The following is a 23,894-nucleotide window of genomic DNA, read 5'->3' on the forward strand; positions in this document are numbered from 1 at the left end:
TTACATTTTTGGGGAAGCAAGAACAACTTTCTTTTTGTTCAGTCTGAGGGAGATCTTGCCAACCAAATGTATCAAACTTTGCCAAACTTTTCCTTATCTTCAACTGTCATTCATGTTATTTCACCATCTTTTTCACATTCACTATTCACTTTCACTTATATTTTCTCATCATATTTGCCTCAAGAGTAGCAAGAAAAGTCAGTGAGGGGAGGAAGAAGTACATCTAGAATTCTTAAAATATTCCAAATAACCAAAGTGTCCTGTAGGAAACAGGGATGAACCGAGCCACTGTCTCCAATGCTAAATGCTACAGCAACAGGAAAAGCAACTGAATTAATAATATCATAATGTTGATAGCCCTTACTGCAATATACCATCCTTTCTTTGGACCCCAGATGCTACAAATTGCATCGCTTTGAACTGTTATCACCCATCCCTCTCATCCACTCATTTGAGAAGATAAAAACCAAGGTCTGGGCTGCTGAGTCAGATTACAAACATCCAAAAAAGACATTTACTCAGATTTGGTTTTGGTCACTACTTCACTGAAACTCTGTGTCATGGGACTGGTAGGAGGCTCTTTAACCTCTTCTAGAGAAATGAGCCACTGAGAACCAGAAACCACATGCGAGGAAGAAAAATAAATAAATAAATTTGCTTTGTGAACAAGGCAAATTTCTAAATGTCTGGTCAGAAGCTGGTTCTTCTCAACACAAAATCCTGAGTAACAGAGTAGATGACCCTGGAGAAACATGGAATGGAAGAGAAAGCAGTAGCCTGGAAATGGTGAAATTTAAGCTTTTTGGAACTGCAATGTCATGTATAAATAACCTGTGGCAACTCAGGTTACAGCTGTGAGCCTCAGTTTCCCCTGAAAACTGATATCCAAAGATGTCTGGCCCTCCCCACAAAAAAAAAAAAAAAAAAAAAAAAAGCTCTACTAAAGGAGGTTGATATCATGGGTATTATTTTAGAAACTAAAACTTTTGAGATGACCTGACTCCTCGGTCTCCTGAGAGAAGCTCTTCTCTTTTTGTTACATGAACAAGTATGATTTGCCAATCCAGACTGAGCTCAGCCTTCAGACTGCTACAGCTGAAGACACCCTGCAAAGCTCAGTATTTCTATTTCTCTTGGGCTTTTTCAAGTCTCCTTTTTAGTTTCAGTTTGTGTTTCCTGTCTCACTTCCCACACCTCCCCCCTGGCCCCTGTAATTTCTGGGGCTTCAAACAAAAACCAAAAGCATTGCTGACTCAAGATCTTTTGTATTTCTCTCATTTTGACTAGAAACCAAACCAGGCCAAATAAAATGAAACAACACTTAGATATATCACTTTTGGATTCAAAATGCTTTGTGGACTTTAGGAACTATCTCCTTCATCATCGAGGATGCAGTGTGCTGCCATATCCCTAATTTGCAGAGAGGGAGATCAAAACAGAGGAAGTTTAGTGGTTTGATATTTTCATTTTAAGCATAAAATCCATGTTTCCAATTCCTTGGCTTGCATACTGGATGCACCTGGGTTTTGAGGTCCAAAATCCTTTGGATTTTAAGCCCCAAAACTTAATGCAAATGTGATGCAGTACATGTGCTGAAAATATAATTGATTAAATAAAACCAAACCTCCCTTGCTGAACACAGAAGGGAGAAACTTCCCTTTTGGAGGTGAACAGGGGTTCATGGCTGAGAACCATAGTCTTTGCTGCAAAACATGGTTTCATGTTGGCCTCAGATCCGCTGGCCTCTCAACATCCCCAAGCCAAATAAACAATGAGGAGTTTTGAGCTGATTTTGATTGACTTCTCATGCTCTCACTCATGTTTTTCTGGCAGGGCTGTAAATGAAGGATCAGCTCTTTAGTGACTGCAGCTAAAGCCATTAAAGCTCCCTTGCTCCCTGCCCTGTGGGGAGTGCAGAAGGTGACTGCTCACATCTTTCTCCTAATTTCAGCACCTGGGAATTATTCCCTGTATCCTGTAATTTTGACCTCTTTTCCCTTCAGTGCCACTTGCACTCAGAAAGCAAAAATCCAGTCCCGGGGGGAATATAAGGGATGTTTTACATCTCAGGACAACACTTTCAACACTTTGTTTTGGGACTGAAAAAGGAGGCAAGACAATCACCTGCTTGAGTGAGCTCTTTGGACGAGGCAAACAAGTGTCACTTTGTTCTCACTTGTGCAACCCGGGCAGCGACTGAAGAGGGTAGGGGAAGGTCAAGACAGACCCATGATTTAAAGGCAGGAGGATGGCTTTGTGACTGAATGAGATGAGGGGGGAGGGGAGGGGGCTTCACTTTCCACTCTTGCTGACACAGAGCATTACACAGACAGGAGGTACGTTAGTGCCTCAGTTTCCCAGTGTAAGGTTCTGAACATGCTGCCCACTCCCACCACTGGGATCCTAATAAAGCACTGCTGAATTAAGGCACAAATCTGCAGCGCCGAGCAATCCCATAAGAGACCAGTGGCTCTGTGGCCTTGAACCTAGAAAGGCATCCCTTGCCTTCTTGTTCTGGGAGCAGAAGCATCACCCCGACCCGGTCACTTGCTTTCCAGGACCAGCTGTAAGGCAAGGCCAGCAAAAGGGAACCCTGGCAGACCTCAGCATGCCTCACTTGAAGATGATCCACAAAACAAAGCAAGCTCTCTTTGCTTAACAACAAGGTCTTGGAGCAGCTGATGAACACTGAAGTTTTAACCAAGTCCATATTGACTATTAAAAAAAACAACTCCTGACTGCCTCTTGGGTATCTTTAAGGAAAACATAAGACTTTGAGGGCCCAAACATAGCGTAGTTTGCTGGTCATTAATAGGATATACCTCTGCCAAAACCTTCCTCTGCTGCAGCTATTGCATTCTGCGGAAATCATTTTATAAGCCAGCCTCTGAGTTTTAAGACATGCATATAGAAGCAAATGTAGACTCCACTGACCCTCATGCTGCATTTTGGCTCAAGGAGCTGCTTCTTTTTAGATCTTTCTTCCTCTTCTCCCCAGCTCCTTAACTAAACACAGATTTCTCAGTAAGAAGGAAATTATGTTAATTGAAACCTTCTCAGTACATTATCAGGTTTAGTGGGAGCATTTGGGGAAGGGAAAGGCTGGAGGCTTAGGGCAGAGGGGATGTTCAGGATTAAGTCACCCCTTAGAAGAAGATGTCAGGGTGTGAAAGGCCAGCTAACTGCTTTTGGTCATATCAATCTGGAACTTCCTTCTCCCAAATGCCACTGAAGCATCCCACCCACTTTCATGAGCAAGTGAGGGATGTGGAGGGCTAGGCTGAAGCAGGACTGAATGCAGCTAGCCTGTGATGCACCACAGAAACACAATTTTTCTCCCTTTGCTCTCACAATGACTGTTAACAGCTGTGCTTGGGCATGCGGGCATCACCCAAGTCAGGCTTGAAATGCAGCTGAGTGTTATCCACACTACAAGTGGATGTACTCCAGGGTTGAGTAATCATCATGTTTTATTGACACACCATCAGTTGTCATCCACATCATGTGATGAAACAGCTCATTCACCTCCTGACCAGAAAATGATAACTGGAGTTGCACATCACCAGAATTTTCATGATAGCACCTCCATGCAAGAAGCTAGACTTGCAAAGCAAATTTCTGTGACTGCAAAATTATCAGGAATGGGTCAAATTCTGATTGGGAGGCATTTTGAGTTCAGAGGGGGAGTATTTTGACACCATAGTTGCATGGGAAGAATGTCCCAGAAAAACATAAGCACCAGGCTCTAGGGGTTTCCATGAACATAGGTGTAAAGTTTTCGGAAACATGTTTAGTGTGAATGGTGTTTCCACCAAAGTTCTCCCCTCCTTCCCTTCCCTGGCTGGCTGACTTTCCCAGCATCTTGATTTGCAGCATGCCTGAATACCACTCAAAATATTTTCTCAATTAGAGGATAAAACAGGAATTTGCCACTTGTCTGCCTCTATTCTGCTGCCTGTCAGTATTCAGTAAATATTTCAATCGTAGCCCTTTGCATGCTGCTAGCCCTGCTCATTTAACCTTTGGCCCTTCCCTGGGATAATCCATTGGCCTTTACCATCAAACCTTTACAGCCAAGAGCTGACTATGGTTGGTAAGAAGGATGAAATGGGTGGGGGAGGTAACTTGTGCCAGATTCCAATATTGCCAATTTCGGGAGGGAGGAGAGAGAGTGCAAACCTCTGACCACACTCCTTGAAGAATTGGATATACCGGCAGCTGGGATTTGTGCTTCCACATCTGGAAGATGATGAGGAAGATTAACACATTTTTATACTAAAATTAAAAAAAAAAAAGGAGGGTAGGAAGGCCTCTGTCATCTTGGCTCTTCTCTGTGTGGCATCCTAAGGCAAGCCTAAGGCAGGTACCTAATTGCTCAAAGAGCATTTGCTCTTCTTTTCCCACGTCGGCCGCTCTCCTCCCCATCTCGCGTGTCGCCGAGATTAGTAGCGAACAGTTCCACTGTCAAAAGCGCATGTGATGAAAATAATGCCCAGAGCACAGCCTGTCAGCCTCAGAAGCGCCTGCTTGACTTTGATGGCAGAGGACCCTGGAAGCCCGTGCCTGCCCAGCCTCCCCCCGGCCGGCCACTCATCCGAGCATCCATCGTGGCTCTCCTGGGGCTGTGCCCAGCCGCCTGCTCTATGAGAAACTGCTGACCCTTCCATCACGTGGATGCTTTAATTGTTCACATCAGTATTTTCTTTCTCTCTGCGGTAGACAGTTTGCTGTCTGTTATCTGTCCTTCATATGTAATTAATTGTGCTGTCTCCCGGCTCATTAGAAGCAAGCCCCTCTCCTCCACATTCCCCCTCTTCCCCAGCCAAGTCACAGTGTGCATTATTTAGGTTAAATCATGTTTAAGTAACTACATAAATAGTAGGTCGAGTTTGCCTTTTGTCTAGGCTGAGACTGTTGCTTGTCTCCTTTCTCAATGTGCCAGACCAGGAAAGCCCTTATTGCTGGAATCTCTGGAAAGGAAACCCTTACCAGGCAGAGAAGCCATGCTGCCCCAGGAGCAGGAGAAGGTCCTTTGAGCAGAAGGCTCGTCCAGTAGGTGACAAGAATGAGCTGCCAAACTTGAATAAGGCAGGCATAAAAGTCAGCACCACAGAGCAAAAACCCTGCCAAAAGGATGTTTACTGTCTAGCAAAAGATAACAGCAAGAGGCAGGTAAGTTTTGGGTGATTTTTTTATTTTTTTTTTTTTTCCCCTCTGTAACATACTCAAGACAGTGAAACGCACTTCAAGTTACACCACTTCATACATCCTGGTCACCAGCTACCAACTGAGCAGACCTCTCTTGCACCAACATCACTGAAACACAGATGCTACAATGCAAGTGAAAAGCTTCTGAGCTTTCATTCAATTAAGAATGAAACAAGAGTTTCTGAAGTGGGTTCGCTCAGTGCACCAGTTTAAAAAAAGTAACTGAGGATGTGGGTGTACATGTTCAAGCAATCTAAAAACCAACATGAATCATCACCTTGAACTCAAACAAGACCTGCACTGAACTGTCTTAAAGGGTTATGTTAGTTAAACTAAAGTCTGTATAGTTCATTTACTCACTTTTCTGAGCCAAAGTTTAATGTTCTTGTAGACCATTTTCCTTTGCAAAAGCAACTCCAGTATCAGCTGATGTAAAGATACGAGGATTTAAAGATCTGCTTCTAGCTGCGAGTAACCACTGACAGAACAAACATGAGAAAGCTTGTTTCCTCAAGATTTCCAGCTAGCTTAAGAGATTTAATCATCTGGATGAGCTTCAGGTGAATCACCTGAACTTCTGGATACTGACTCCCGCCAAGACCTCCCATCTTTGTGTATGCACATCCTCACTGATAGATCTAGGCTAGCCAAGTGCTTTAACTGATTGGACTGGGATCAGCTTTGCTGGATTGCCTGCACAAAGGTTGTGAAGGGCTTCAGTGAAGACTTCCACATGAAAAGCACTGCAGACGTTTCCAGCGGCGTTATATGAAGCTAAATTACTTCTTGGGAAAACTGCTTATACCAGGAATGTGAGGCAATGAAGTTCTCTCTTCCCAGCACAATATGGGTGCAGATGATGGCAGAACAAAAGCCTTCCGGACCGCCTAAGACCAATGAATCTCACCAGTGACATGGGAAGACCACCATGAAGAGCCAGGGCATAGTTCAGTTTTCCAGTCTATCTACAGCTGGCCCTCTCCACCATAGGGGCTTAAAAAAGACGGAGGTCACGAGCGCATGTCATGCAAGTTACTGAAGTTGTTTTATCAGAGACCCTCAATCTAAACTTGCTGCCTGGGCTTAATACAGCTGCTGATCTGCCAGGGAAATGTGCTGAACCCAACAAAATGGCAGTCTGGCTTCCCATGCCTACCCAACTTGCCCTCCTAACATTTCTTACTCCACTTTGGGAGACAGTCTCCCCTGCAACTTTTTCCAAATTTAGGCAGAGAGAAATAAATTATCTGCAGCTTGGTTCATCAGAATCACACTCAGCTTTTAGGTGATGTTGTATTATTAATAATATATGCTTAAAAAAAAAAAAAATGTTTTCAAGAAGGAAAGGGGAAAGGAAGGAAGAAAGGAAAACATACACAAGTAGGGGAAGGGGGGGGAAAAGGGACAACAATCTGAGACTTTCAATGGGAATGTCCAAAAATAACACAAACAGGATCTCCCTGCCATCTGCTCCAATCCTCTCTGAATGGCTTTCAAAGCAAAAAGCCTTGCCAAAACCTGACAAACAAAGCACCAAGAATCAGTTTTAATGAAATACCAATACTGCATTCCCCCTTCCCCCCTTTTTGCTACATATACACACACCTTCCACACCCCTCCAGTTGCCAAATAAATGACACTATGCAAAAAAATTTGCTTCGGTTAGGAAGCTGAATAAACAAGGAATAATTCTGCAAGTGCTCCCATATGTCTCTGCTTCCCTGCTTACAATGGACACTAATAAGATTTGCCATAACTAATTCATTATTTCACACCATTACCCTATTCTTTACCTTTAAAAAAAATAAAAATAAAAATCTGCCTATCCCATGTGCATTTTCATGCAGTTTTCACACAGCTAAAACAAGGGTTTCAACAGCAAAGCCCACCCATCAGAGAACAGACACTTTCAACTTAGTTTAGGCTCCTCAACAAGGTTTAAAGGTGAGTTTTACTGAACCTTAGCCTAAGGAAAAGAACCTTAGCTGAAAGAAAAATAGAAATGTTTGTCAACTTTTTTCTTTGAATTTGTATTCCCATTATAAAATAAATAAATAAATAAATAAATAAATAAATAAATAAATAAATAAATATATATATATGAAAAAGAGATGTCTAAAGGTTATGATGAGGAATGGGGAGGCACAGGAGAGCCGCAGTCTGTGCGGCTATGTGCTAGTGCACATGAGGTAGAAAATCTCAATTCCAGAAGCAATGTGCTAGCCTGTGTGAAGCAGAAGCAAAATTCATTAGCTGCAAAAACCAGCAACTCTCCTACACTTCACCTCAGCCTAAGTGGACCTAACACAAACACCCAGCAATGGATGCAGCCCACGCTCTGCTCTCAGTCCTGCAAAACCAAACACAGCGCTGGGATGCAGAGATCTGTGTGAGAAGGGCAGAAACCCATTTTGCTTTGGCTGTTATTTTATTTTTGTTAGTAGGTTTCTTTCAATGATTCGTATGCCTCCCGACAAAGCTGAGAGAGAAAACCAAAATGCTAAAATCCGTACTTCTTTGTTGCACTCTGTTCCCCCTGCTACTGAGTTATTTTTATGTGCAAGGAGCACACCTTTAACAGTGCTGGTCAAGAACTGTTTGGGTTTTTTTCTGTTGTTTTTGTTGTTGCTGTTGTTGGCGTTTTTTTTAAACATCTGAGGCCTAAATTACTTGAACAAACAAAAGAGCTTTCCCGCCCTCTCTCCCTCACTGCCAGCCCCCCCAGTGCCGGATCTGCCCCTCCTCCTCCAGCACACAAATGGCCTCACACCAGACGGGACGGAGGGAGAGCTCCCAATTACTTCTCTTTATTAACAAGGGGCCATGACAGGGAAGGGATTGAGGCAGGGTGGAGGACAGACAGGGGCTGCCAGCACTTTCCCACTACCCAAAATGGGGGGTAGAGGTAATCTGCAGGAAAGGAGCCTGTGTGAGAGAGCTTTGAGCCACCTGCTAGCCCACCCTATGCCATGGGATGCCACGGTGAGCGGGTGCTGCTGGTCTGCCCCCACTGCTACATCTGGGAGGAGGACCCACAGGGAGCTCAATTCTTTCTTGCAGCCGTGGATTAAGAGAGCTAGGTAGTGATGGAAGCCTGGTGGAAGCACCAAGCCACAGGGGTGGCACAGGAACTGGCAGAGGAGAGATTCTTGCTGCTGCTGGAGCAGCAGGAGGTGGGATGCCCTGTCCAATGGTGCTGGGTGAGATACTTCTGTCTGTCTCAATTTTCCGCTTGCAAACTGGGGACAATTCTAGGAAAGTGATGAAAACCTATGCTCTTTGGTGGTATTCAACCACAATTGTTACAGGGCACTGCCTCCAATTTTCTGTCTGTACCATTCATCATTTGATTCCTTTCTCCCTGTCTTTGATGATTCACTTTCTTCCTTCACTAGGAAATACAGGAGGGTATTTTTGAGAAAAAACCCAAACAAACATGGTCAAAAGAAAAAAAGTCTTTCCTCTATCCTCTTTCAACCTCAGGCCACTCTGTGCATCCACCTTTCAACGTTGTGCCATCACACCTGATTATTAAGTTGCTGAGTCCCTCAGGTCTCTGATTTACCTATCGGACCCTTTCTAGACTACCTGCATGGTCATCTTCATTTGGCAGAGCCCAAATCTTCCTTCTCCTTACCTCGCTGTTTAAATTCCTCTCCCAATGGGCTTCTGGCTTTTCCACGAGAACAAAGCACAGCCCCCATAAGCAAACATTTCTACCCATCTGTGTCCAGCAGTCACCACAAAAACAGCTCTCCTTACTCGCAAAGCCCCCCATATTTTTCCCCAGACCTCACAACACACTTGATGTCCTTCACAACTTCTTCACCACTCTGAAAAGCTACATTTTGTCACTTTGTCTTTTCTTTGGGCTTATTTATTTACCAGTCCTTATCATACCCCTTTTCTTTGTAGGGGTTGTTTGGGGTCAGTCTCTATCTGTGTTTTCACAGTTTTCACAAATGATAAGACTGTGGGCAGGCAATGAAGATGTAGGCGAGCGAAGGGGACTATTAGGGGAGCATAAAGCATTTCAACTTTTTCTAACCAGAGATTAACACATGGGTTTTAAACAAGGGAACTCCCTTCCCAGCTGACAGCAGCAGCTGCAGCTTCTGACTTGCTTGCAGAGTGGCAGGGAATCGAATCAAAGAGAAAAGAAGAAAGAGGACAACCCTTCCTTGGGGAGTAGGAAACACAATACGAGCTATTCTAAAACCCCTCCAAATACTGGCTTGGTTTTAGGTCAGGCTGTCCTTCCCCCTTCTGTCTCATGTCCCCTCACCTCCCCCCCTCCCCGCCTTCTCCTGCAACAAAGGCAAATTGGTATTTTTCAAAATTCTTCTGAAAGCCAACCCGGCAGATGGTTCTTTCCATGCCGGGGAGGGAACAAAAAGAAAAACCTGCCAGGATACACATCACCGAGATGTGACAAAGATGGGCATGGTGGCTGGCCTCTGACCCAGGGATTTTACAGAGGCCTATTAAACCATGTGGCCAAGATGGACTGAGACAACTTATATCTCCAGCACACAGCTGCTGTACCCCACAGCCTCGTGCTGTTTTATTGGTTTAAGTCAGGCTAGATAGACTGACAAATGACAGCGTTTCTCTACATTTCCATCTCGCCTTTTCAGCATCTTAGGACAATCCTCCTTAGAAGGTGGAAGTGAAGCTCAGCTTCAGGTTCACAATGTAACAGTGAAAGACTTATTTAGACAGCAACTAGCAACTGTCCTCCTTTACCAAAATCTTACACGGATCAGTATTGTGAACTACTGCAGGTGCCAAAAACCAAGGGTATCTCACCCTTAGTCTCTCTACTGCATGAAGATGCTTCATGTTAAGGATCTGGCTGTTCTTCACAATCTGCCCTTACTTGTCTAAAAAGCCTCCTCTTCCCTCTAGATGACAACAACAGCCAAATTCTCACTCTTTTCAAGGGTCCCACACACAGACCCAAGCATTCCACATCCCAAGGACACAAGTTGCCTCCAAGAATGAAGCATGACTTGGTTACATGCCACATCTGCCAAACCATGGCACAGGGAAGAAGGCAAAGGAGGTACCGACCTCCTGCAGAGCTGCCCCATGCTTCACAAATTCCCATGAAGCATGTTGGCAGTTGCTGTCCCCAAGTGACTAATAGCAGCTTCTGCCCACGCCCAAAGTCAATGACCTAAAGACAGATCACTCCCTCCCCATCACGCTCTCCCCAGCTCTTCTTGCACTCTCTGTGCTGTAGTCACAGAAGAAAACAGGCTTTCCCCTTTCCCTGCCTGTGCCCCCCACCTCTCCTTCAAATCAGGAATATAATTACAAGTAATGCAAAGGAATCAAGACAAGAGAGAGAAAATGCTGGAGGGAATTCATCCTAATGATTACATAAATTATTGAAGAAAACTATCCCACGGAAAGCAAGAAGCTGTCTTTGGGAAGAGTACTCAGCTGAGTGCTGGTGAGTGCAATGTCAGAAAACAAGCAAGAACAAATTAATTATCTCATCTAACCTACACATACATGGGGTATAAGAAGTAAAACACATCGTCAATCCAATACCATCAGTTCCCAGTGGAAGATGCAACAAAGAAAGTGCCTCCAAGCTCCTGCTAATACAGATTACGCAGGATACTGATGTAGGAAATGTCCCTGCAGCTGAAAAGCCTTTGGTGGAAGGCAAAAAGGAGGGCTGATCAAGTGGCTATTAATTATGCTGCTCCCCAGTGGAAAAAATATCTGCCTCAGGTCTGTTTTTCTTAGACTTAAGGGTGAGCTTTCATCAAATTACCCACCTGAGAATACAGCAGGTGAAATTTAGGTGAAGCTACCCAGGCCAGCACAATATTTTAGCATATACTGGAGCTCAGGGCAAACTACTGAAAAAAAGTCCATTTGGAAATTACTGGGTAGGCTTAACCTTGAAGGTATGAGGAAACTACTTCCTATGTATACTCCTAGCAAATGCTTGCCTAGTGCATTGCAGAAGTGCCTTTTCACAGAAGCACCAGCTGGAGAAACAGTGAATCTGCCCCACAGTGAAGCAAGGGCACTGCTCAACCCTCTCCTGGTCAGACAGAGCAATCAGTGAAAAGAACGGGGCCGTGGCCTCTGGTTCATCTGCTTGTGCCACCACATTCCTCCTGAGAGCATTGAGCAAGGCAAAATTACCCGCAAATCCCCTCCAGGCTGATTCTCATCTTTCAGCCATACGGACAGAGGCTCACATGAAGCTGTGAAGTGCTGAAATTCCTCAATGAACCACCCAGGTTTATAGTGGCAGAGTTGTTGTAACACCGATGTCAATAAAAGATACCATCTCTCTCTACAAACCTTGCCACCCAGGTGAGACAGAGAGCCATGAGAAACTGATGAGAAGATAATAAGTACTCCAGTAACTATTTTTCATTTGACTCTTACCACATTTTAGGATTTACAGACCAGAAGGGCCTCCTAAGAACATCTGCATGAACTGATCATATGCAGGTCCCAAAACTCCAACTCCCTCATTTCTTCATCAAGCCCTAACTCTTCTTTGAGATAAATTTTCTTTTTAAGCTAGCAGTGAAGATGCAGAAAGTTAATAATTTTTAGACAAATTCACCTGTTTTGATGACAAGTAGAAGACTGGCTTCCAGAAGGGCTGTGCACCCAATGACTAAAGATCAGGCCACTACCTAGGAGTCTCAGCTGTATCATAGTTAAGCAACTACAGTTTAATGAAGAAGGCCTGAGTGTTATCCTGGTCTGTGACAGGTCCCTTGAGTGAGTCGCTTAATCTTGTTACTCTATTTCACATACCGTACTAAGAGACAAGATAGTTTCATTTCTCCTCCCTGTATTTCTACAGAGCTTGTGAACTTGCAGGAGGAGAGGCTCTCCTGATGCCTTCATATAGGACCTGTCAACAGTAGGCTTTGATGTACAAAAGGAACATGAAGCACCATCTTAAAACCAGCCTGGAAGAGTCTGCAAATAGCTGCAGCTGACTGAACTATCTTGAATGACCATGTCCTTATGTTCAGCAATGCTGTCTTCCACAGTGGCCACAGTCCAAGCCACATCTCAAATACACAGCCTCATTTCTGTAGTAAGACACCTTAGCCCTTCCATTGGCCCTTCAGCTGCTCCAGAAAAAGAAGAAAAAAAGGAAAAAAAAAAAGAAAAAAAGAAAAAAAGAAAAAAATATAATAACTAAGTATTTTGCTTGATATCACGCTGGAGAAGTAGACTTTTTTCCAGGCTGACCATCCTACTTGGAAGCAGTGTCCTGTTACTGGTTCATGCACAATGGCTTGAGAATCTCCTGATAGCAACTGCCCACAGCTTAAAATCCAAATATAATCATGATGTAGAAATAGCACTTCATGTCCTGAAGCAAAGGAGCCAACAGCCACTGGTCTAATTCATGTTAGAGGTCATGGCAAGAAATGAAAAATAATGCTCTTACAAAAACACAGCTAACTGGACTTGTCCTCGAGGGTCACATATGAAATGGAATAATTTTAAGGTTCAAGAGTTGGAAAAGTCTCAGCATTAAAAAGCAAAACAATGCATGTTTACTCTGGATATTTTTAGACTGGTTTCCTAAGGAAACAAGGCTAACGTGATCACACTGTTTGTGAATGCACACACAAACTCCTTGCCTGCCTGCATGAGCCTCCCCTTAATGTTTCTGAATATTTTGACCAATTTTGACCAAATTTGATGTAAGAACAGAAGTCTTTGATATTCAAAAAAGTTTTGTTCAAAGTGTTTGCTGGCTGGAGGAGAGAGACCCCCAAGGGGCCAGCAAGTTCACTCATCACTAGACAACAGAGAAAGCACATAAGGGGAGAGTGGTCAGAAACCAACTTTCACTGATTTCAGTGCACTTAAAAAAGACAGAAAAAGGCAAGCTGAGGACACCAGGTGAAGCCCCTCTTTCCATTTAGATAAACTCAAGATGAGCCCATCACACAATCCCACTGACTATGCAGGGGAATGTAGGTAGCAAGAAGACCATCTGGGAATGAAGCATGTGAAGAATTAGACCTGATGTGAGGGGCCTAGCTGTGTGTGCATGTGTGTGAAAAATGAATTGAAGATGAAAAAGCTGTAGGTAAATCAGAAGGCATTTGTGGTCAGGCACACCTGGAAGGAGAGGGAGTGCTGCGTGCAAAAGTTGATGCTGGAGGACCATGAGTATGTGCATGAAGGTCTGACATCCCTGTGCATCCCAAAACCTCTGCATATGAAAGCTCAACCAGTACTGAGGCTTGCAGCTCTGGGTGGACATGCCAGTGCGTCATGTTTCCAGCACATCTCTGTTAGCCTGGAGGCCACAGGGCTTTCAACACACTGTCAGCATGCACTGACTTGGCCAAGCCTTTACGTAGTTGCTGGGAGCAGCACCCATCCCCTCCCATGGTTCAGTGGTGGGCACTGCAGGACTGCCAGCTTTCCTGCACTAGTCCCAGTTGCTTCCCTGCAGCATGTCCTCAACCCCAAAAACAGCACTGGGGACATTTTGTCACAGTTTGAAAAAAGAGGCACAGCAGAAGCAAACACGGAAATGTCACAGAGGGCCATCGAAACTTGGCTGTGGGAGTGACTGCTGCAAAACAAAACCTGTCCTCGACAGGGATGGCCTCCACAAGCCCTGGTCATATGTCAGCTAATCAAATACAATGTGTCTTCCTCATTTGGCACTCCTCATAACACAGTGAAAGCTTGCTTCTATTTCCACAGCCCATCCCTTCACTGCCAGATGTTTGCTTCTTTAAGAAATACTTGACTATCTGATGAAAAAAAAAAAAAGGCACACTTCTTTGGGTGCTGACAGACAGTGAGGAATGGGCATCAGCTGGCTCAGGCAGAGCACTGGGCTAGAAAAGAAACTCTGCCTTATTCCTGTCACAAGGTATTCATGACACGATGCAAAGCAGACACTGTTCCAGCAGGCTTTGGAGGAGGCAAGGAAGGGTAAATGCTGGATCCAGTCCTCCCTGCTCTTCACAGAGAGGGCTGAATCACCTTCAGGAGGGACCAGCCTCTTCCAGGTGACTACATGACAGCCCAGGAGGACTCAGCTCCTACTTCAGACACCTCAGGTGCCTCCAAGGACCATGATGAATCTGAGCCTGAGTGATTCTCAGCTCATAGCAAAATTGTTTTCTTAAGCCCTACAGTTTTCAAAAGAAAAGTAATTCCTGCTCCTTTTCTGGGGGGAGCACAAGGTAGTGATGACACGAGTACAGCAAACTGCAGCTGTTTCTTCTGTGCCTTTTGCAATGTGGTAGAAAGAAAAGTTATCCAAGAAGAAACCAAGGACAAATACCAGAGGGCTGAATTTGTGTAGCTTTGCACAAGAATGTTTGCTCAAAAGCCAGTTTCACCTTAAATACAACTAGAAGATGACTTCCTCACGGTGCTGGCACTTCTGGGGCTCTCTACCACTGCCCATATCCTGGGCAGAAGCTGAGGCCTACACTGCTGGTGTGAGCTTTCAGATACCAGCCACTAGCATCACTTCAAGCAGCCTCACAGCTTTGCTAAACAAGAGTGAGGACCAAACCAGCCCAGCCTCCAGGCTGAAAGGGCTATGGAGGCTCCATCCTCTGGAAAAAAAATAAATGCTGTAAGTCAAAGCCTGCTATGTCAAGCAGGAACTACCACAAATATGCAGGTGCCTTCTCCTCTTTGTTAATCAACAGGCAGCACAGGGAGCAAGCTGTGAAGTCCCCAAGCCACAATTGGGATGGTAGCAGAGAAAGCTGACTCAGAGGACATCTCACATGGGGATGCCCCTAGCAAGGAGCAAAAAGCAAAAAGCATGCACTGTGAGCAATTGGATGATCATGCACAGAAATCACTGGGGAGAGGAGTCCAGAACAGGGGTAACCAGGCAGGAGCTGCAGATGCACGTGAGAACCTGGAGTGAAAGAGCAATGTGCAATCAATAATGCAAAGACGGGGGAAGGAGGAACATTCACGACCTTCTGGAAAAAGGAGGGGTGCAAATGGGAAAGCCTGTGAATGAGAGAGTCCTCAAGAAAAGGCAAATCACAGGAAAAAGTTGAATGTGGGGGGCAGAGGAAAGGAAGACAATTAATTTAATTTCAAGGGAAAATGTGCTAGAACCTCTTCCTGAAGAGAAACAGCAAATACCTACAGGAATTCAAAGGGGAAAAAAAAAAAAAGTTCCAAGAAAATCTAAGGATAGAACTTCCTCTGACTGCACAGAAGAAAACTTTACTTCCAAGTGACTTGCTGCCACTTATCTCTAGCAATAAAATGCATTCTTCTAGCCCAAGCTCTCAAAAAAACCCCAGTGCAATAATAATTACAAAAAAATGAGTTTACATCCCCCAAAGCAGGACATTATGCATATGATGGAAGCTCCAAAGAAACTTTGTCAGGCTAGACTTCAAGAAAAGAGGTGGAAAATGAAGTGTTTGCAGACACAGGAAAATACAAAGAGCAGTAAATGCAATGCAGAGAGGAGGGGAAAAAAAAGGAAATAAGCAAAACCAGGGAAATACTGCTCATCTGGGGCTTGTTAAATGCTACATGACAGGCAGGGAATGCTGATGGATTGCTTTGTTGCATTTGGTGCCATGCTTTCAGTGCCCTTCCAGACTGACAGCAGGTTTCCTTATCCAAAGGAAAAGGCTGAATTTGAGCAGCCCTACCACAGGTTGGAGATCAGTGGCTGCAGGGCTTGACAACATGCCAGCAAGACATCCTTCGGGTTCCTGGCTTTTTTCTTCCCTCCCTCTCCAATCAGACTAAATGAAATTGAGCCATTTGCAGGTTGAGAAGTACCAAGAGTTCAGCCCACTCCATCCCAACATGCTGAAGGGTTGAAATAAGAGCAAAGGCTTATAGAACATTTGTGCACTTTGCAATTGCCTAATTTTTCAACAGCCCAAGCTCCAATTCACCTTCCAAGCAGACCCAGGAAAGGGTTTTGGAAACTACCTTCACTCTTTTTTTCAAGCTGATGTGAAATTTGGCTTGGTCATGACTTAAAAAATACCTCAGAAGTTATTGGGTTGCAGCCAAGTATTTTGCTCATCAGAGCAGAGGTTCCCAAGGCTGATGTTCTCTCACCTGCTGCCTCCCTTCCCACTCCTGGGCATCAGCAACCACACCCAGCAGATCCTCTCCTGGATTCCCTCCCCTCCCATGTGTGATCGCATAATACCTCCGGGGCGGTTGCTCACATGGAAAAGCAACATGAAGAAAGCATTTAATGTATGTTTACATCTTTTAATATAGTGTACCAGCTGGAATCAAAGGCAAAAAACCCAGGCCTCGGCACATGAGCAGCATGGCTCTCCACAGAGCCCCATTCTAATCACCGCTGCTCCCTGGACCACAGCTTCAGAAATCAGGCACTAGCCCCTCTTGCCTAATTAGCAAACCAGTGGAAAGCTTAGGAACAGGCATATCTTCTTCTGCCCTAAGTGGCCACTGAACAAATGCGATATCCCCAGTTCACAGCCCTTTTTTACATTGCAGGCATTACCAGTCCTTTGTGTACCCACATGCTGTTACTTAAATTGCTTCCATGTTTTCATTACTTGCCCTCTGTGCTGTGTGTATTGAAACTCCTGCAAGAATGCTGAAGTGGTATTTCAAAGCACTGGGGACTACTGGAGCTGTGGCTGAAATTATTATGCAACAAACTTAAGTGATTTTTCAAGTCCTAGTAGAGTTTGCTCCTCCTCCGGGGGGAAAGACAAATTCAGATGCTACTCCATGAGGTGCAGAATAATCCATCCCACCCACTGGAGACACAAGCATGGAACTTGCAGCTCAGGTTATGCTCAGCTCTCCGTCCTTATATTCAGGTCTGTGGGGCCTGCATAGACTCACTGCATTCATAAATAAGGTGGCAAAGTCAAATAATGATGCTGCCCCCATGCACAAGGAAAATGTGCAACACTGAGCAACAATCTCCCAGTAAAAACCCACAGAGGACAGTGGAGTGATAACAGCTGAAGATCTGCCTCACTGGCTTACATGTTGCTCCTTGCTGCTGCTGCCAGTAGCTGCTTTTTTGGAGTTTGTGCTGATTGAAGCAACAGGCAACCCAACAGCCTAACTGAAATATCAAAACCACCAAAATAAATGTGACAGTCACTGTTTTTGTTTGTTATGTTGTGGTTTTTTAACCACTACCACACCTCTCAAAGGTTCTGTAAGTACATGCAGAAGGTACCTGCATGCTCCTGTCTCCCAGGAAAACCCACAGGTGGATCTAGATAGCTTCAGCTCCATTCCAGTTTCAACTTGCTACTTCCTCCTAACTATCTTCCCCAAAATATCTCTGTAACTGCCATGGGACAAGCATCAGATGTGAGAGCAATCATGCTTCAAGTACTGGAACCCTTCTCCCATAGATTTCCAGTCTCCCACTCCTGCAGTGCCTTTTGTCAGCCCCTTGATACGAGATGTTCACAAACAAGGCCTGATCCTGCAACCCATGAGCTAAGAGCCAGTCGTGTGCGAAATCCCTTTGGCTGCAGGGATGCAGGTCATTTACCATCTTGGTGATGCAGGCTGCAGGTCTCGAAGCACCAAACCCTTGGAGATCACAGCACTGAGGTCTTTCAGATCCCTGCTGGGAACCTCTCTGCCACGGCCGCAGCTCAGCAGCTGCCGTGCGGCAGCCGTTGGGTGTTATGCTAATGGCTGCGCTGCCGCGGCAGCCCTCTCCCCATCTGCTCAGAGCATCCACCTGCTGGGGTTGTTTTTTGTTTTGTTTTGTTTTCGTTTTAATGGCCAGATTAGGCCAGTGCTGTCCCAAAGTGCTTCCAGGCTGTGCACAGGGTGCAAACACAGCACAACCAGCCCAGACCTCACAGCACAAGTGCGAGCTGGATGCAGCCGCATTTGGGCCATGATCCACTTCTTTCAAGCTCCTTATCTTTCTGCAATTAACGTCTCACCCTGAGCGCAACCACATTACCCAGGGCTTTTCTTGTTGTTGTTGGGGTTGGGGTTTTTTTGCACATAGCTTCCTTATAGTTATTAGCTTTACTTATTTAAGCTTTTTGGATGGCCACATGGAGGAATGAATGTTATCTTCCTTACCCATCTGACTGGGTGATAAACAGAAATGAAAGCCCTGATTTTTAAGCATTTATATTCTTCATAGTCCATGTACGCTAGTTTGCAAGTCTTTTTTTCCTCCTTGCATGGCCATGGAGGGATTGCTTGTGACACCTTTGCTGTCACCAAGCATGGTCTCACACAACTGCTAGTTCCCCTGAGACCTTTGCAAGTATTCAGGGAGGAAAGGGAAGTGGAAATAAGACATTGCTCAGTGCAAAGAAAACAACCTGTCCTTCTAAATAGGTGGAAGAATCTCTCCTCAGTGTTATAGGGCCAAACTGCTGCTGTGCTAAAAAGAACTATTTTTTTCATGCACATATAGTATGCAACTTAGCACGATTCTAAGAATAAAATCCCCTTGATTGTTTTATTTTTTCAAGTTCTGCTTCAAAGAGAAGTGTTCTCCAAGTGATCAATGTTAATCTCCCAGGGCTCTGCCTTCAGTCAGTAGGAAATGTTGATGCTTCAAAAAGTGAATTAGAGTTATCAGAATTTCAGTTTAAGTGAGTCTGCCAAGGAAAGTCTCCACGAGAAGAGCCATTGGCAATTAACCTCTTCAAGGTTTAAAGCAGCCCTTCATGCATCCCTCACTTTTACAAGGTATGAAAGAAGTGGAGACTTTCTGCACAATGAGGGATCCAAGCTTCATGAGCAGGAAAGCCAAGTCATCCTCCTGAGCAATAATCAGTGGAACCCTACATCCCAGATCAATTTGTCCAGCTTTTAGAGATAAACCTGAGTCTTTCATCAAATCTGGGTTCTTGGCTGATCTCATCATGATGCCCACAAGCTACTAAGGAAGCAAACACTGTGTCCTGTGATAAACCTCAACCTGACCAAAGCTCCTTTATCTAACGCCTAGGACAGAAAACACCACTACACCCAAAATGACATGAGTGGTCACCAGTTGTCCCTCTTCTCACCAGTGCTGCTTAAAACAGAATCAGAGGATTGTCAGAATTGGAAGAGACCTCTAGAGATCATCCAGTCCAACTCCCCTACTAAAACAGGATCACCTAGAGCACATTACTCAGGACTGCATCCAGTCGGGTCTTAAATATTTCCAGAGAAGGGGACTCCACAACCCCATTGGGCAGCCTGTTCCAGTGCTCCATCACCCTCATAATGAAGAAGTTCCTTCTCATATTTACATGGAACTTCCTGTGTTCCAGCTCGTGTCCATTGCCCCTTGACCTGGGAACAGTTGAAATAAATTCGTTTTAAAGACTAAGTGTAGGGCACATTACTGAGAAATCAAGCCCACAGCAAAACAAAAGGGTGCTCCTGAAGACAGCTTCTACAAATAAAGGATTTTCTTTCTTTCCTCCTCCCTCTTCCTCCCCTTGACTACACGAAAAAATAAAAAATAAAAATACCAGTTTTTCCCCAAACCTAAAATACCAAAAATTTCTCTCCAGAAGGATATCTCAAGAAAATGATATGCATTTGGAAGAAAATGAGACATATAATGGAAGTATTTTCCAAAGGATAACTATAGTGTTGCTAGCACAATGCTGTAATCAAGAATAATGAAGCCCTTCAACCAGTATACAGGAATGGTTTCAATTGTTCACTGCGCACATACCTGTATTTTAAAAATGTAGTTGAAAGCTTTAACTGCCAGAAGACTCGAGCATTAGCGTTCAGACACAAAGCAGTTCAGAAATGGCCTCCTCCATTTATCACTCTTGCCATGATTCATCTTAAATCTCAATTATGCACAAAAATAGGAGAGGTCCCGCTGAACTTTTGATCCTTTCCAAATCGGTTCCTCTGAAGCACAGTTCAAGACCCTCCCTGCAGCCCACGCAGCAGTGCAGGGTGATACTCTCTATTATCTCCTCCACAGCCAAGCAGGGCTTTGCAAACCTTGCCAAGGTTACAACTCAGACACAAACTGTTTCAGCAGGTTTAATCCTACCCTCACCCTCTGCTTTCAGGAGAAAGGGGAAGTACAAGAATCAGTAGGACTTACCTTCTTTTTGGAGTGTGACCTGTCCTCCTCTTTAGCTGCTTTGCTGTTTTTCCCAGCTCTAGAAAGCTTTTGCTCCCCAGACTGTTTGATGGTGATTTTGATCTCAGGGGGGCAAATATAGTTCTCCAAGTTCTTTGGGGGCTTCTTTGCTCTCTTGGTAGTCTGTATCTTTAGTTTTAAACTCCCCTCTGTGAAGTTAGCCTCTTTGATGGAAAATTCCTGCTCCTCCAGGCCATCTCCTGCCACCCATTTCTCACTGTCCGCATTGGAAGTGGAATCCACGTCTCTGCCAGAACCCAGCTCATCCTCTTCCTCTGGTTCCAGCCTCTCACCGCTCACTGGGATCCCTTTCCCCGAGGCCACTGCAGGCAGCATCGTCTCCCCCGCGCAGCCGGAGGTAGATGGAGGCTTCGCAGAGGGGACGGTGGCAGGCAGAAAGTCTGCCTCACCCCCCCTTTGCCGGGAGCTGCCCAATGTCTCCCTAGGCTCCATAGCAGTATTACAATGCCCTGGAGTTTTATCAGAGGGAAGAGGAGCACAGGAGGGGATGAGGAGAGCAAAGGCAGGTGCGACCCGAGGTAATGAATGGTAACTGTCCGCCGAATTCAACGTTCTGATTGCCCAGAAGTTGCAAGGACCTCAGAAGAGACCAAATCTGCCACTGTCAAAAGAAAGGGGAAAAAAAAAAAAAAAAAAAAAAAAAAGGAAGTTAGCACATACACATGTACTGAACACGAGTGTGGAGATGACTGAAATGGGGCACGCTTGGGCTTCCCCTGCAAGGGCTTTCCTTGAAGCAAACTGGGAATCAAGCCTGGCAGGCATTTCTGAGGGCTGGATCTGACATCACAAAGCATGGAAGGATAGCCACGTATATTGCTAAATTGATGAAAATGGATATATACAGAAAGACAAAAGTAGTGTATAGATGTAACTCTGGACTTGGGAACCAAATGAGGGGCAACCAGCTCTCCACATCCATGAACCACCTCACAACTTTAAAGTGCTCGCTGCCACAGGATGTTTGAAAGGGGTAAAAAACAGAAGTAGACACTTGCTTGTCTCAGGTTAAACAATAACCCAGTGATCAGAGAGCAGAAAATATGGTGCTGCCCTATGAATCAGGGAGAAGATTTCCAAACTTCCTGTTTCCCACTTTGCAGGCAAGAGGAAGATGCCCACCACTGTCAGCTGTTCTGAGGGACACTCTGCTTTGGATTAATTACTCACTACATACTGGGCCAGGCACACACTGTCTGCAACCCAAGATGCCCCCTGGATGCTGGAAGTGCAGGAGGATCCTCCACCTGGGTCTCTTTCAGGACATACCAGGGACCTGGAGTATTGAGGACAATGGACGAAAGCTATACTCAGTGTTTTCCAGAGTCTCTCATGCCTGTGGGTTCCTTCTGTGATGAAGACTTGGGCCAACTGAAGCAAAGGCTGTGGTCTCATCCTTTCAAATGTGGGCTTCTTTAAAATATTGCAGATTGAACCCTTTGAGATGGAAGCACTTGTACTTGGTACCTTAAAAAGTCTTGGCCAAAGTTAATGGGAGAAGCTGTGAATGTTCAACTGAGCCAAAAGTTGTGTCACCCAATGAGATAAAAAGGCTAGGCCAAATATCAAACATTTACATAAAATAATACACCTTGTTTTTTTTTAAAGGTGTTGATGTGCTTTTGTACAACCTCCCTAAAATCCCTCATATAGGCATTCCATCCATCATGGCAAGTTAGTTCAGGTTACAAAATTAGCAGAAGAATGTCTCAGAGAGAAACAAAGATATTTTCTGCCACTTCAGTAAAAGAAAAAGCTTCCTGATGTGTCAGAGGAGTATGACTTCTGGCATATGGGAAGGAGACAAGAAGGAGACACTGCCAGGAGAAGATGCTGAGGCTGCCAACCTAGTAGCTCGATCTAGTAGCAGAGAGAGCAGTAGCTCTCTGCTAGATTACCTCTGCTACACTACCAAACCCCACCCCTCAACCATGTGCAAGAAAGATCTGAGGACAGCCAGGGACTTCCCAGGTCACCCTTAGTTGCAATAAACAGAAAAAGATAAAAATTATCTTGCTACCTAACACCAGTTTACAACAGCATTATCAGTGTAGACTATTTTTAAAGCACCAAGAAAAATCCTATGTCCTTGTACCAGTGCCTTCTTTCTGCTTTTTTTAAAATATTTTGCATGAGCTTAAAATTCAAAAAGAAGCAATAATGAGCACCTTTTATTAGTTGTATATCCACACTGCCACTGGAGTATGGCCATGGGTCACTCATCTGACCCTAGGACATATGGCTACTAATGGAAAGTCCTAAGCATCCTAGAGCTCCATGAAGTTATTGAGTGACCTCCATGCAGGTCCCGGCAGACACAAATTCAAATAAATTTCCCATAAATAGCACAAGCTGACAGTCCAAGCAGGGGAAAAAAAAAAAAAAAAGAAAGAGAGAAAAGGAAGAACTATCATGGAGCCTGAACTGCCTGGGAGGTGGTTTGTGTGGCTCACAGTAGATAGAAGCACACCATAAAAACACTTAGGCTTAAGTTGCACATCTTCTGACAACAGGGAGGAGACGCATTTCCCAGAACTGCTGCTACTGGTCTCATTAAGGTGATTTTGAAGAACTAACAGACCCAAGGTCTCCTGCTCACCTGCCCTGACTCACCCTGCGGTCAGCAAGTATCCATTTCACCACCTGTGAAACAAGGCTAACGCTTACCTCATGCAAAGCCATTGTAGGGTGGGTTGGTTAATGCCCTGAGATAGTTTGGAACCCAAGTGTTTACCATGTGGTAGTTGCTAATTACTAACGCAATTAGTACATTAAAGCCACCCAGTTGCAAGGAGCTGCTCCACCTAATTGACCAACCTTGCACCTCACCTCTCCTTTGTGCCTATGGAGGTAATGGGAGCCAACCGGTCCAATAAAAAAAAATTTAAAAAGGGCCGTCCTATTTATCTGCCATTTCACATTGTTAATCTCCTTGGAGAGGGACGAAATGTACACATACTCCTGGGCTGCAACACAAACACAAGGTGGTAAAAGCTTGGAGGTGCAGCATTCCAGGGAGTTACTGCTCTGGTATGCACGCATGTACAATGGGCACTCTGTGCCGGCCTCCGCCCACAGGCTTTTAACCTCTCTCACTGCTGAAAGAGAAACAAAAAAAACCCAAAAAAAACCCCAAACAAAACAAAACAAAAATAATTAAAAAAAAAAAAAAAAGAGAAGGCTTCTGGCATATAGCATCTAGTTTGGCAGGCAGGGCCCAGCCACCAATGGTGCAGGGAAGGGACCACAGACACCAGTGTAATAAACCAGCCTGCATGGGACCTTTATGTTGGATAGGAGCCGGAATAAAACTCATGGCTACAAGCTAGGAAGGGTCTTTCAGGTTTTGAGTCATTGTGTAATGTTTTATGGAGGGTGAATAAAAAGCCAGGTTTCTGCTCCAAAGTCTGGTTGTGGGTCTTGGACTCAAACTCTGGGTCATGATGGCCAAACAGTCATCCCTGCTTGGCTGTGTGCCTCCAGGTCAGTAGAAACCAGAAGCAGATTAATCAAGTCATTACATTACACTAGTGTCAGGTAAGTTCATGCC

At 44.7% G+C, this 23,894-nt stretch overlaps 1 protein-coding gene across 2 annotated transcripts in view; it reads right to left on the bottom strand.

Annotated features, from left to right (window-relative positions):
- Positions 1 to 23,894, bottom strand: part of SETBP1 (SET binding protein 1) — a 266,909-nt gene that overhangs the window by 229,498 nt on the left and 13,517 nt on the right. For both annotated transcript variants that reach the window (XM_051642998.1, XM_051642997.1), the window contains exon 2: positions 20,285 to 20,945. In XM_051642998.1, coding sequence (XP_051498958.1) covers positions 20,285 to 20,776 — 492 coding nt within the window. In that variant the 5' untranslated portion in view covers positions 20,777 to 20,945. The remainder of the gene's footprint in view (positions 1 to 20,284; positions 20,946 to 23,894) is intronic.

Source organism: Apus apus, chromosome Z (genome assembly GCF_020740795.1).
Source record: "Apus apus isolate bApuApu2 chromosome Z, bApuApu2.pri.cur, whole genome shotgun sequence".
Lineage (NCBI taxonomy): Eukaryota > Metazoa > Chordata > Aves > Apodiformes > Apodidae > Apus > Apus apus.